The sequence below is a fragment of the Lepidochelys kempii genome, chromosome 5 (assembly GCF_965140285.1).
Source record: "Lepidochelys kempii isolate rLepKem1 chromosome 5, rLepKem1.hap1, whole genome shotgun sequence".
Taxonomy (NCBI): domain Eukaryota; kingdom Metazoa; phylum Chordata; order Testudines; family Cheloniidae; genus Lepidochelys; species Lepidochelys kempii.
Genome location: NC_136384.1, coordinates 136,601,810 through 136,614,979, shown reverse-complemented (window position 1 = coordinate 136,614,979; position 13,170 = coordinate 136,601,810). Strand labels below are relative to the sequence as shown.

Sequence of the window (13,170 nt, the reverse complement as noted above, 5' to 3'; positions counted from 1 at the left end):
AAGCACGCAGGGGGGGATATAGATCCTGTTCCAAACCCCAGTCATCTTTCCCAGGCTTCCAGGATGTAAATAGTTAGTTGGACTCTCATAGCTCCTGGGCATGCCTCAGTCTCCGGGCTTCAGACCCAGGGCCTCCTGCGGCAAGTCCATGCCTTTGAGCAACCTACACTCTAGCTGTCTAAAGTGCATGGATGAGACTCCTCTTGCGGATCGCTGTGAGCTCTACCACCAGTTCAGTCCACATGTGAAACAGGACAGGGAGGCCAGGCTGAAGTCCCTCCTGATGAAAGCGGCACTCAAACCTTCTTCGGAGCCAAGCCAGTCAAACTTGGCACCGTGTACCTCAGTGTTGGTACAAAGAGCTGCTGCAGAGAGAGTCCATATGGGACTCTCGGCACCGTTCCCCAAGCCCAGGGCCGAAGAAGCAGCTGTCTGAGAGGTTCCTCATCTCTAAGAATGGACAAGCATGGGGAGTGCAGCCTGCATCTAGCCACTCCTCTGCCCCTCCTCCGCAGATGATAACGTCGACTCCGCCCTGTTCACAGGCTCTGTGAATCCAACCAGCTGCTGGCACCAGAGGGACCGCGAGGCACCAGCAGGGTCACAGTACCATCCATCCCAGAGGCGTTTGTTGTGGCCAGGGACTTGCTGGCACTTCCAGTACAGCAGTTGGTGCCAGCAGTGGGGCAAGCAGAAGGGAGCATGTTGCCCTGAGCTCCTGTTTGGTACCAGGCCCTTGCTCTCTGCTTATGTCAAAGCAGGCTTCCCCATCTTGGCGCCGATCCCTGGATCCTCAGCACCATCCCAGGGAGCCGACGGGTACCACACCCCCCTCGTCCCCACAAGATGACTCATCATCCAAGTTGGAGTTTGAATCTTGCATCCAGCCAAGGGACTGGTACCCGCATCTCACCAATCAGCCCTATGCAATGGTGGATCCCGGTGCAGGGGTTCCTCTGAGCTCCTGGTCCAGTGAGCAATGGTCCATGCAGCTACAATGGCCTTTTTGGAACCGGTGGGGTTTTCCTCTGCTGCCTAGGGGCTCCTACTCAGTGGTGTCTGAGAGAAGGATTCCTCTGTCACACCGAACAGCAGCTGATCCGGACTACGATATTGAGCTAGGTATTGACTCTCAGGACTTGGAGCTACAGGATCTGGTTGCTGGAGAAGGAAGGTCCCATGTTGCTGCAGGCTGCCTCCTCCTCCTGCCCCCCCCCCAAAGAATCATAGAATATAAGGGTTGGAAGGGACCTCAGGAGGTCATCTAGTCCAACCCCATGCTCAAAGCAGGACCAATCCCAACTAAATCATCTCAGCCAGGGCTTTGTCAAGCCTGACCTTAAAAACTTCTAGAGGCAGGGATAGGTGTTTTGCCTCCCCATGACGACTTCAAGGCTCACCAGGAGTTACTGAAGAAGGTGACCTCGAACTTAGGGCTGGAAGTGGGGGTAGTTAAAAAGTCCTCCAATAGCCTGGTCAACATCTGGGCTGCAGTGACCCTTTTGAAGGTAGCTCTGCCTCTCAATGAGACCATCATGGGTCCAGTTAAAACCCTGTGGCAGACCCCTTCCTCACTGTCCCCCAAGTCAAAGAAGGCAGATAGGAAGTACTATGTCTCCGCCAAAGGGTAGGAGTACGTATGTTCCCATCCCCCTCCCGGATCCTTGGTGGCCTCGGCAGCCAATGAGAGGGAAAGGCCAGGACTGTAAGGGGCAACGCTCAAGTCAAAAGACTCAAAAAAGCAAGACCTTTTTGGTAGGAAAATCTATTTTACCAGTGGTTACAGCTCCACAGTTCCAGCCAACAGGCACTGCTTTGCAGATATGACTTTCACTCCATGTTGAAATGTAAAGACTCGCTTCCCCAAGAGTCCAGGCAGGAGATTGTTGCTCTGCTGGAAGGGAAGACTGTGGCCAGGGCCACACCCTTGATGCAGCGAATGCGACAGCTGGGGTTATGGATCAGCAGTGCCCATGCAAAGGGGCCCCTGGCTTCAGTCCTCTGGCCTACAGGCAAAGGTCCAGCAGTCTCTTCAAGACCTTCCATTTGAAAGGACTTCGCTCTTCTCAGAGCAAACAGCAAACTGCACAGCCCGAAAGGTGCCAGAACCTCCCTCAAGTCCTTGAATCTCCATGCCCCGGTGCCTTCGAGGAAATATTTCAAGCCCCAACAGCCTGCCCTCTTCCCAGGCCCACTGCCTTGTCAGGACCTGTTCAAAAAAGTTACAGGTGCAGACAGCCGCCCCCATCTGCCTCAGCCTTGCTGCCTGGGCCTTAAGGACACTCAGGGGGCTCCAAGCAGAACTTTTGCCGGGGCGCCCGAGGGCATTACACCGGTCCCCATACCAGATCCTGCCCCCTTTTTGTTTTTGGACCATCTCTCCTGCTTCCATAATAATGGCAGCCTTCCTGAGATCTCAATGACTGGCTGGTCAATGGCCAGTCCAAGTCCCAGGTGAAAACCAGCATCCACCTCGTCCAAGTAAGCTTTCGAGCACTTGGCCTGCTGATAAACGAGCAGAAGCCAACACACATCCCAGTTCAGAGGATAGAGTTTATCGGAGCAGTGCTCGATTCTACCCAGGCCAGGGCCTTCATCCCAGAAGCCCATTTCCAGTCAGTGTCGTCACAGGTCAAGGCCCGCTCAGGCTGTTGGGTCACAAGGCCTTGTACGTATACGTGGTGCAGTATGCGAGGTTGCATCTCAGACCCCTTCAGGCTTGGCTGGCCTCAGTGTACCAGCCAGATGGCCATCATTTGGACTCGGTGCTCACGGTGCCTACCCATCTCGGGCACTTCAGGACACAAGGTCAGTGTCCCAGCAGGAACTCTTGCTATGGATAAACATCAGAGAGCTCAGAACAGGAAATGTCAGCAGTTCTGCTGTCTGTGTGACTGCAACCTAGGCTCACTTCCGGATGCCTTCTAAGGGTATGTCTACACTACGAAATTAGGTCAAATTCATAGAAGTCGGTTTTTTAGAAATCGTTTTTATATAGTCGATTGTGTGTGTCCCCACACAAAATGCTCTAAGTGCATTAACTTGGCAGAGTGCTTCCACAGTACCGAGGCTAGCGTCGACTTCCGGAGTGTTGCACTGTGGGTAGCTATCCCACAGTTCCTGTAGTCTCCACTGCCCATTGGAATTCTGGGTTGAGATCCCAATGCCTGATGGGGCAAAAAACATTGTCGCGGGTGGTTCTGGGTACATGTCGTCAGGCCCTCCCTCCCTCTGTGAAATCAATGGCAGACAATCGTTTCGCACCTTTTATCTTGAGTTACCTGTGCAGATGCCATGCCACGGCAAGCATGGAGCCCGCTCAGCTCACTGTCAACCGTATGTCTCCTGGGTGCTAGCAGATGCAATGCAGTACTGCTACACAGCAGCAGCAACCCATTGTCTTGTGGCAGGAGATGGTGCAAAAGGCCTGAAAACCATCCTCATCATGTCCGAGGTGCTCCTGGCCGCCTCGGTAAGGTTGGTCAGGAGCGCCTGGGCACACATGAGTGCAGGGACTAAATTAGGAGTGACTCGACCAGGTCATTCTCTTTAGTACTGCAGGCAGTCCTATTGTACCATCTTATGGTGAGCAGGCAGGAGATGAGGATGGCTTGCAGTCCTACTGCACTGTCTGCTGCCAGCCAAAGATGTAAAAGATAGATGGAGTGGATCAAAACAAGAAATAGACCAGATTTGTTTTGTATTCATTTGCTCCCCCATCCCTCTGTGAAATCAACGGCTGACAATCGTTTTGGTGAAGTCTGTCAGGGGCACCTTGAAAACTTTAATGGAGATTGTCCTGCCTGAAATACCAGAGGGAGGGATAGCTTAGTGGGTTGAGCATTGGCCTGCTAAACCTAAGGTTTTGAGTTCAATCCTTGAGGGGGCCATTCTGTGTGACAGTTCTTTTGTTTCTCCTTGATGTAAAGCCACCCCCTTTGTTGATTTTAATTCCGTGTAAGACAACCCTGTAAGCCCTGTCGTCAGTCGCCCCTCCCTCCGTCAGAGCAATGGCAGACAATTGTTCCGCGCCTTTTTTCTGTGCAGACGCCATACCACGGCAAGTGTGGAGCCCGCTCAGATCACTTTGGCAATTAGGAGCACATTAAACACCACGCGCATTATCCAGCAGTATATGGAGCACCAGAACCTGGCAAAGCGAAACCGGGCGAGTAGGCAATGTCACCACGGTGACGAGAGTGATGAGGACATGGACACAGACTTCTCTCAAAGCACGGGCCCTGGCAATGCGGGCATTATGGTGCTAATGGGGCAGGTTCATGCAGTGGAATGCCAGTTCTGGGCCCGGGAAACAAGCACAGACTGGTGGGACCGCACAGTGTTGCAGGTCTGGGACAATTCCCAGTGGTTGCGAAACTTTCGCATGAGTAAGGGCACTTTCATGGAACTTTGGGACTTGCTTTCCCCTGCCCTGAAGCGCATGAATACCAAGATGAGAGCAGCCCTCACAGTTGAGAAGCGAGTGGCAATAGCCCTGTGGAAGCTTGCAACGCCAGACAGCTACCGGTCAGTTGGGAATCAGTTTGGAGTGGGCAAATCTACTATGGGGGCTGCTGTGATGCAAGTAGCCCATGCAATCAAAGATCTGCTGATATCAAGGGTAGTGACCCTGGGAAATGTGCAGGTCATAGTGGATGGCTTTGCTTGCAATGGGATTCCCTAACTGTGGTGGGGCCATAGACGGAACCCATATCCCTATCTTGGCACCGGAGCACCAAGCCAGCGGGTACGTAAACCACAAGGTGTACTTTTCAATAGTGCTGCAAGCACTGGTGGATCACAAGGGACATTTCACCAACATCAATGTGGGATGGCCGGGAAAGGTACATGACGCTCGCATCTTCAGGAACTCTGGTCTGTTTCAAAAGCTGCAGGAAGGGATTTTATTCCCAGACCAGAAAATAACCATTGGGGATGTTGAAATGCCTTTAGTTATCCTTTGGGGACCTAGCCTATCCCTTAATGCCGTGGCTCATAAAGCCATACAGAGGCAGCCTGGACAGTAGTCAGGAGCTGTTCAACTATAGGCTGAGCAAGTGCAGAATGGTGGTAGAATGTGCATTTGGACATTTAAAAGCGTGCTGGCGCAGTTTACTGATTCGTTTAGACCTCAGCGAAACCAATATTTCCCCTGTTATTACTGCTTGCTGTGCACTCCACGATATCTGTGAGAGTAAGGGGGAGACTTTGTGGGGGGGGAGAGGTTGAGGCAAATCACCTGGCCGCTGGTTATGTGGAGCCAGACACCAGGGTGGTTAGAAGAGCACAGGAGGGCACGGTGCGCATCAGAGAAGCTTTGAAAACCAGTTTCATGAGTGGCCAGGCTACGGTGTGAAAGTTCTGTTTGTTTCTCCTTGATGAAACCCCCCGCCCCTTGGTTCACTCTACTTTCCTGTAAGCTAACCACCCTCCCCTCCTCCCTTCGATCACCACTTGCAGAGGCAATAAAGTCATTGTTGCTTCACATTATGCATTCTTTATTAATTCATCACACAAATAGGGGGATAACTGCCAAGGTAGTCCGGGAGGGGTGGTGGAGGAGGGAAGGACAAGGCCACACAGCACTTTAAAAGCTTAAAACTAAAGGAATTGGCGGATGTGATTGCAGAGCCATTGGCCATTATCTTTGAAAACTCATGGCGATCGGGGGAAGTCCCGGAAGATTGGAAAAAGGCTAATGTAGTGCCCATCTTTAAAAAAGGGAAGAAGGATGATCCTGGGAACTTCAGGCCAGTCAGCCTCACGTCAGTCCCCGGAAAAATCATGGAGCATGTCCTCAAGGAATCAATTCTGAAGCACTTAGACGAGAGGAAAGTGATCAGGAACAGTCAGCATGGATTCACCAAGGGAAAGTCATGCCTGACTAATCTAATTGCCTTCTATGATGAGATAACTGGTTCTGTGGATGAAGGGAAAGCAGTGGACGTGTTATTCCTCAACTTTAGCAAAGCTTTTGACACGGTCTCCCACAGTATTCTTGCCAGCAAGTTAACGTAGTATGGGCTGGATGAATGGACTATAAGGTGGATAGAAAGCTGGCTAGATTGTCGGGCTCAACGGGTAGTGATCAATGGCTCCGTGTCTAGTTGACAGCCGGTATCAAGAGGAGTGCCCCAAGGGTCGGTCCTGGGGCCGGTTTTGTTCAATATCTTCATAAATGATCTGGAGGATGGTGTGGATTGCACCCTCAGCAAGTTTGCAGATGACACAGGCTTGATCCAGGACATTTGCAGAGCAGCGACCTGGGCATCAGTACATACTTTTTCTTCCAACTATGCCATCACCCAGCAAGTTAGAGATGACACTGGGGTTGGTTGGGCAGTGTTGTAATCCACGTGTCCATGAACCTCTTACGGTACTGCTTGGGAGTCTCTGAACGTGGAATGGACGTGTGCAAGCATTTGAAGAAGAAAAATGGTTACTAACCTTTCTGTAACTGTTGTTCTTTGAGAAGTGTTGCACACATCCATTCCCCGAGCCACCCTCCTACCCCTCTGTTGGAGTTGCTGGCAAGAAGGAACGGAGACGGTGCGGGGTCAACCAGTCTCCTTATACCACAACATGAATACGCCGCACTAGAGGGCTCTAGAGCAAGCCTGAGGGGTATCACCGAGGGAAAAATTTGTGGCGACTGTGTGCAGGGCACACACCTAGCGTGGAATGGACATGTGCAACACATCTCCAAGAACAACCGTTGCAGGTGTTTGTCCAGCTCTGGGGCATAGTTCAGGGACACAGCTTAGTCGGCTTGGCTCTCACCTACGGCTGTGACACCAAATTGTATTTTAATCCCCTGACCTACATTTTTCCAGAAGAGATTAGTGATTTTTGGGTGTCTGAGATTGAGGCCGGGTGCTCCCACTTTCTGATCAGGCCCCTTTAAAAGGGCTCAGGTGGGCACCCAAAATCACTAGTCATTGCTGAAAATCTAGGCATTTATCTGGATGTATCTAATGCAGGGCGGGGGAGAGGTGAAAATATTTGGGACCCTGTGTCAGGGTTCCCTCCTTACTCTGAACTCTAGGGTACAGATGTGTGGACCCGCATGAAAGACCCCCTAAGCTTATTTTTACCAGTTTAGGTTAAAAATTTTCCCAAGGCACAAATTCTGCCTTGTTCTTGAACAGTATGCTGCCACCACCAAGTGATTTAGACAAGAACAGGGAAAGGACCACTTGGAGTCCTATTCCCACAAGCCCTACTCTGCCTTTCCTGGGGAAGGCTTGATAATAATATCCTCACCAATTGTTACAGGTGAACACAGACGCAAACCCTTGGATCTTAAGAACAATGAAAAATCAATCAGGTTCTTAAAGAAGAATTTTATTTAAAGAAAAGGTAAAAGAGTCCCCTCTGTAAAACCAGGGTGGTAAATACCTTACAGGGTAATCAGATTCAAAACATAGAGAATTGCTCTTGGCAAAACCTTAAATTCCAAAAAGACACAAAAATAGGACTACACATTCCCTCCAGCACAGTGAATTTCACAAACCAAAAAAAAAAGAAAATCTAACGCATTTTCTAGCTAGATTACTTACTAACGCTATAGGAGTTGAATTGCTTGTTTCCTTGATCGGTCCCCGGGCAGAGGCATCACACAGACAGACAAACCCCCTCCCCCCCCCCCCCATGGTCATTTCTTGGTCAGGTGCCAGACAGGTTACCCGAGCTTCTTAACCCTTTACAGATAAGAGGATTTTATAGTACTGTATCAGAGCGTCTTAACCCCTTCCCTTTATGACACCCTGTGTGGGTTATTTTTGTGCCCCCACATTCTGCCCTGTTTGCCAAGCGAGGGGTCTGATCCGTTCCCCACACATTTCAGTCTTCCTCGTGATCCCCACAGTGATCTCTATTCACCATAGCCTCCCTCCCTCTCCCCTAAATTCTTCTGCCTGTTCCCATCCCCCCCTCACCCCCCAGTCTCCCTCCCTGCCTCCTATCAGCCTAGGGGTGGCTGTATTAACTGAGTCTGATCTTGGCTGTGTGTGAGATGGGGGCCGTTGTGAAGATTAGTCTGGCTGTAGGAAAATGTTGGCCAGCTGAACTAAAGGCCGTCAGTGGCCTGATCCTTACAGAGAATCACCTGGGGACAGTAGCCGTGTGAAAAAGAGGCCAAGCATCCGAAGTTGGTGCTTTGCCATTCCTAGATTGAGCTGGGGGCACGGGGAAGAGGGGGCAGGGAAACAGAGGAATCCTGGGGATTCTGTGAGGTCCTTAAACCAGAGCAGAGGTTAGTGTCGGGGACAGACCTCCTGTACCCTCTCCCCACAGGGACATGGGGGTACTGTGAATGGAAGAGGTGCGGGACCAAGTGACCCTGAGGACCCTGCAAAATGAATAAAACCAGAGCAGAAGAGAGTGGGGTATAGACCCTCTGCACTCTCTCTCTTCTGCTCTCTGAGCATCCCCCCAGTTCTGGTAGGGAGGGTCATTTTAGGAAAGAGAGAGAGTGCAGAGGGATAGACCCCTGCAAAATCCGGAGTACTCCCTTTGGGGTTGTGCCACACTGCACCCCCTGCAGGGAACATACAAGAACAAGCAGCAATGAGGTACTCCTTGAAGGTTGTGAGCTCTCTGCAGTGTGTGGCGGGGGGGAGCGCCCCCTGCGGTTTGGGTTCCCTCCTGAAAGGAACTGGGAGGGTGTAGGACCCAACAGCATAAGTGGGAACCCCATTTCTCAGGAGACGGAAGGCCCAATAGCAAGGGGAGGACCCACTGGGCTACCTACAGTTGGGTCTTGGTGAGATTTTCAGAGAGAGGCTGCTGCTGACCCTCAGCTGTGTTTCAGGGTTTCACATTATCCAGACGATATACGGCTGTGATCTCCGGGAAGACAACGTCATTCAGGGGTTTTACCAGGATTCATATGACGGACGAGACTTTCTTACCTTCGATAAGGAGACCATGACTTGGGTAGCAGCAGATATTGGGGCTCAGATCACCAAGAAGAGATGGGATGTTGAAATAGGTGACAACCAGCGGTGGAAACGGTACCTGGAGGAGGAATGTATTCCCTGGCTAAGGAGTTCTCTAGAGTATGGGAAGGAGACTCTGCAGAGGAAAGGTAAGATGGGGGACAAGTCCCACCCAGGAGGTCACTACAAGTTACATCTCCATTCCCCAGCTCCAGTTCCAAAATGGAGCAAGGGGTGGGGGGCAGTTGAGCTAACCTGGCCCCAGGGATGGGTGGGGAAACAACCCCTTCCCCCGCTCCCAGCTCTGCTGGAAAAAAAGATAAGAAATTGAAAATGTTAAAAGCAGCTCACTGTAGAGAAGCTGACCAAATGAGCCCAAATTTACAGCACAATTTCTACCTCCTCCCCTGGTGTGACACAGTAGTTATCAAGGCAATATGCCTGTGTGTGTGCATTTTAGAGCACTTTGATTAATTATGGAAAAGCCACCACTTCTATGTACACCAGCTTCATTCACCATGCAATTCTTCCTCATTCACTATCTATACCATCATTGTTACCCCCAGCCCCTGTGTTCCACCAATGACGGTAGCTTTGTTCTTATTGCCTCTTTGTCCAAACTTCTCCCACAGTCATCTATGTGCTTTCTTTTATGCTATCCCCTACATGTGGAATTGCCCTCCCCATACTAATGTGGAAGAAGGGTCCCCTTGTCCTTAAAGTTTTCCCTCTCAAGACCTACCTTTGCTGCAACACTTCCATACTTATTACTTGTTCTTTTATTACTTGTTAATTTTATGCAAATTAGTTAGCATCATTACACACCCTAATCTTTCCCTTCCCAAACAGTTTGCATTTGCTGTTCAAGGTTACTTGAAATTTGTACCCGTTTTTTTTCAACATACTAGTTGCTTATTTCTCTCACAAACCTCAGCAGAACATCATCTTGTCCTTTGCTATCTTTACAAATGCCAAGAAGTAAAAGCCATACACAGCAGTGTAATGTATATTTCAGTGCCAAGGGGCTGGGAAACTGATTGTTCAACATAAGGGTAAATCCTTTTGAAATCCATAATATTGGGGTAAACAGATTTGGTAACAACCTACAAGAAATTAGCCAATTAATATTAGCTAGTTTGAGGGCAATTTAGCACTGTCACTTTTGTTTAATGGGCCCTTTCCATCTCTAATTGGTCAGTTTATCCAACCCATTTTTTTGCTTCTTGGCCAGGGCAAGATTCTTCTCTCTTTCAAATCCAGGGACTGAGAGGAGATGGGCACAAACCTAGCACATGATTGACATCTGTAACTAGAGCTTAGTGAAGCCTTTCAAGGTACTTGTGTCACTGTGGTTGGGAGCAGAGGCCAGGTCAGGGACCTGGATTCAGGATTCACTGTTGCTGATGCTGTGAATTCGGCACAGGAATCCACTAACATGGTGATTTCTCTCACATCAGAGGGATTCCATCTCATGGAATCATAGAATCATAGAATATCAGGGTTGGAAGGGACCTCAGGAGGTCATCTAGTCCAACCCCCTGCTCAAAAGCAGGACCCATCCCCAATTAAATCATCCCAGCCAAGGCTTTGTCAAGCCTGACCTTAAAAACTTCTAAGGGAGGAGATTCCACCACCTCCCTAGGCAATGCATTCCAGTGTTTCACCACCCTCCTAGTGAAAAAGTTTTTCCTAATAGGGTGGTGAAACACTGGAATGCGTTGCCTAGGGAGGTGGTGGAATCTCCTCCCTTAGAAGTTTTTAAGGTCAGGCTTGACAAAGCCTTGGCTGGGATGATTTAATTGGGGATGGGTCCTGCTTTTGAGCAGGGGGTTGGACTAGATGACCTCCTGAGGTCCCTTCCAACCCTGATATTCTATGATTCTATGGACTCTCATCCTCTCCCACTGTTGGGGTCTCAGAATTTCATGCTGTAAAGCTCCAGCAAAGGCTGCCTGGTTTAGAGCTTGAAAACAACTACAGTAACTTCAATTTTGTCTTTTTCCCAGTGCGCCCAACAGCTAGAGTGAGCGACCGGTCATCTCATGATGGCCTCACCACCCTCTCCTGTACAGTCAGAGGGTTCTACCCCCGGGACATCACTGTGACCTGGCTGAAAAATGGGGAGACCAGACAGCAAGAGACCTACTCTGAAGGCATCCTACCCAGTGGGGACGGGACTTACCAGACCTGGGTGAAAATGGAGATTGATCCCAAGATCAAAGCCCGTTATTCATGTCACGTGGAGCATGAAAGCCTGTTAGAGCCACTCTCTGTCTCCTGGGGTAAGGAGTTTGTGTGTTTGTCTGTTTTCCGAGTGGGAGAGGGGGAATCCATTATTCTCAAACCCAGAAAAATTCTCATTCGAATTTATAGGCTGAAGCTGGAATTTCCTCAGGGTCTGTGAGGCCCTGTCCTCTTTGGCCCTATCCCTCTGCAGTCAAGTTCTTGTGCTAGAGTTGGGACCCACAGTGCCTGGGGCTCATGTCTTGCTCTCCAGTTTGCTGCCTCTGGGTCTATTTGATACATCATGATAAATCATGGAGCAGGTCCTCAAAGAATCAATCCTGAAGCACTTACATGAGAGGAAAGTGATCAGGAACAGTCAGCATGGATTCACCAAGGGAAGGTCATGCCTGACTAATCTAATCGCCTTCTATGATGAGATTACTGGTTCTGTGGATGAAGGGAAAGCAGTGGATGTATTGTTTCTTGACTTTAGCAAAGCTTTTGACACGGTCTCCCACAGTATTCTTGTCAGCAAGTTAAAGAAGTATGGGCTGGATGAATGCACTATAAGGTGGGTAGAAAGTTGGCTAGATTGTCAGGCTCAACGGGTAGTGATCAATGGCTCCATGTCTAGTTGGCAGCCGGTATCAAGTGGAGTGCCCCAGGTGTCGGTCCTGGGGCCGGTTTTGTTCAATATCTTCATAAATGATCTGGAGGATGGTGTGGATTGCACTCTCAGCAAATTTGCAGATGATACTAAACTAGGAGGAGTGGTAGATACGCTGGAGGGCAGGGGTAGGATACAGAGGGACCTAGACAAATTAGAGAATTGGGCCAAAAGAAATCTGATGAGGTTCAACAAGGACAAGTGCAGGGTCCTGCACTTAGGACGGAAGAACCCAATGCACCGCTACAGACTAGGGACCGAATGGCTAGGCAGCAGTTCTGCGGAAAAGGACCTAGGGGTGACAGTGGACGAGAAGCTGGATATGAGTCAGCAGTGTGCCCTTGTTGCCAAGAAGGCCAATGGCATTTTGGGATGTATAAGTAGGGGCATAGCCAGCAGATCGAGGGACGTGATCGTCCCCCTCTATTCGACATTGGTGAGGCCTCATCTGGAGTACTGTGTCCAGTTTTGGGCCCCACACTACAAGAAGGATGTGGATAAATTGGAGAGAGTCCAGCGAAGAGCAACAAAAATGATTAGGGGTCTGGAACACATGACTTATGAGGAGAGGCTGTGGGAACTGGGATTGTTTAGTCTGCGGAAGAGAAGAATGAGGGGGGATTTGATAGCTGCTTTCAACTACCTGAGAGGTGGTTCCGGAGAGGCTGGTTTTAGACTATTCTCAGTGGTAGAAGAGGACAGGACAAGGAGTAATGGTCTCAACTTGCAGTGGGGGAGGTTTAGGTTGGATATTAGGAAAAACTTTTTCACTAAGAGGGTGGTGAAACACTGGAATGCGTTTCCTAGGGAGATGGTAGAATCTCCTTCCTTAGAAGTTTTTAAGGTCAGGCTTGACAAAGCCCTGGCTGGGATGATTTAATTGGGGATTGGTCCTGCTTCGAGCAGGGGTTTGGACTAGATGATCTCCTGAGGTCCCTTCCAACCCTGATATTCTATGATCTCAGCAAATACACTGTCTCTGAAGGGAGAAGATTAACAAGTGGACACTAATGCCTGAAGGGACCATTCTAATCATCTGATCTGAGCTCCTGCATAGCCCAGGGAAGCGGGAAATCACACCAGGGACCCTAGCATCCAGTTTGGTCATCTGTGGGCAAACAAGATCTGATCCTTCAGAAAGAGATTGCCTATTCCAGATGTAAAGTCTCCAAGGGATGGAGAATTTACCACATCCTAGGGGAAGCTCAAATCTGCCCCTTATTTCCAAACAGAATTGGTCTTGCTTTAGCTTGCAGCCAGGGCTCAACTTCAGGCACTCATGGTCCTGCCATGAGTGCAGGGGACTGGACTAGATGACCTCTCAAGGTCCCTTCCAGA

General features: G+C 49.8%; 1 protein-coding gene across 9 annotated transcripts in view; it reads left to right on the top strand.

Annotated features, from left to right (window-relative positions):
* LOC140911914 (class I histocompatibility antigen, F10 alpha chain) overlaps nt 1–13,170 on the top strand; it is a 96,972-nt gene that overhangs the window by 37,664 nt on the left and 46,138 nt on the right. For all 9 annotated transcript variants that reach the window (XM_073346071.2, XM_073346069.2, XM_073346066.2 and 6 more), the window contains exons 3-4: nt 8,813–9,088; nt 10,946–11,221. In XM_073346071.2, the coding sequence (XP_073202172.2) occupies nt 8,813–9,088; nt 10,946–11,221 (552 nt within the window). The remainder of the gene's footprint in view (nt 1–8,812; nt 9,089–10,945; nt 11,222–13,170) is intronic.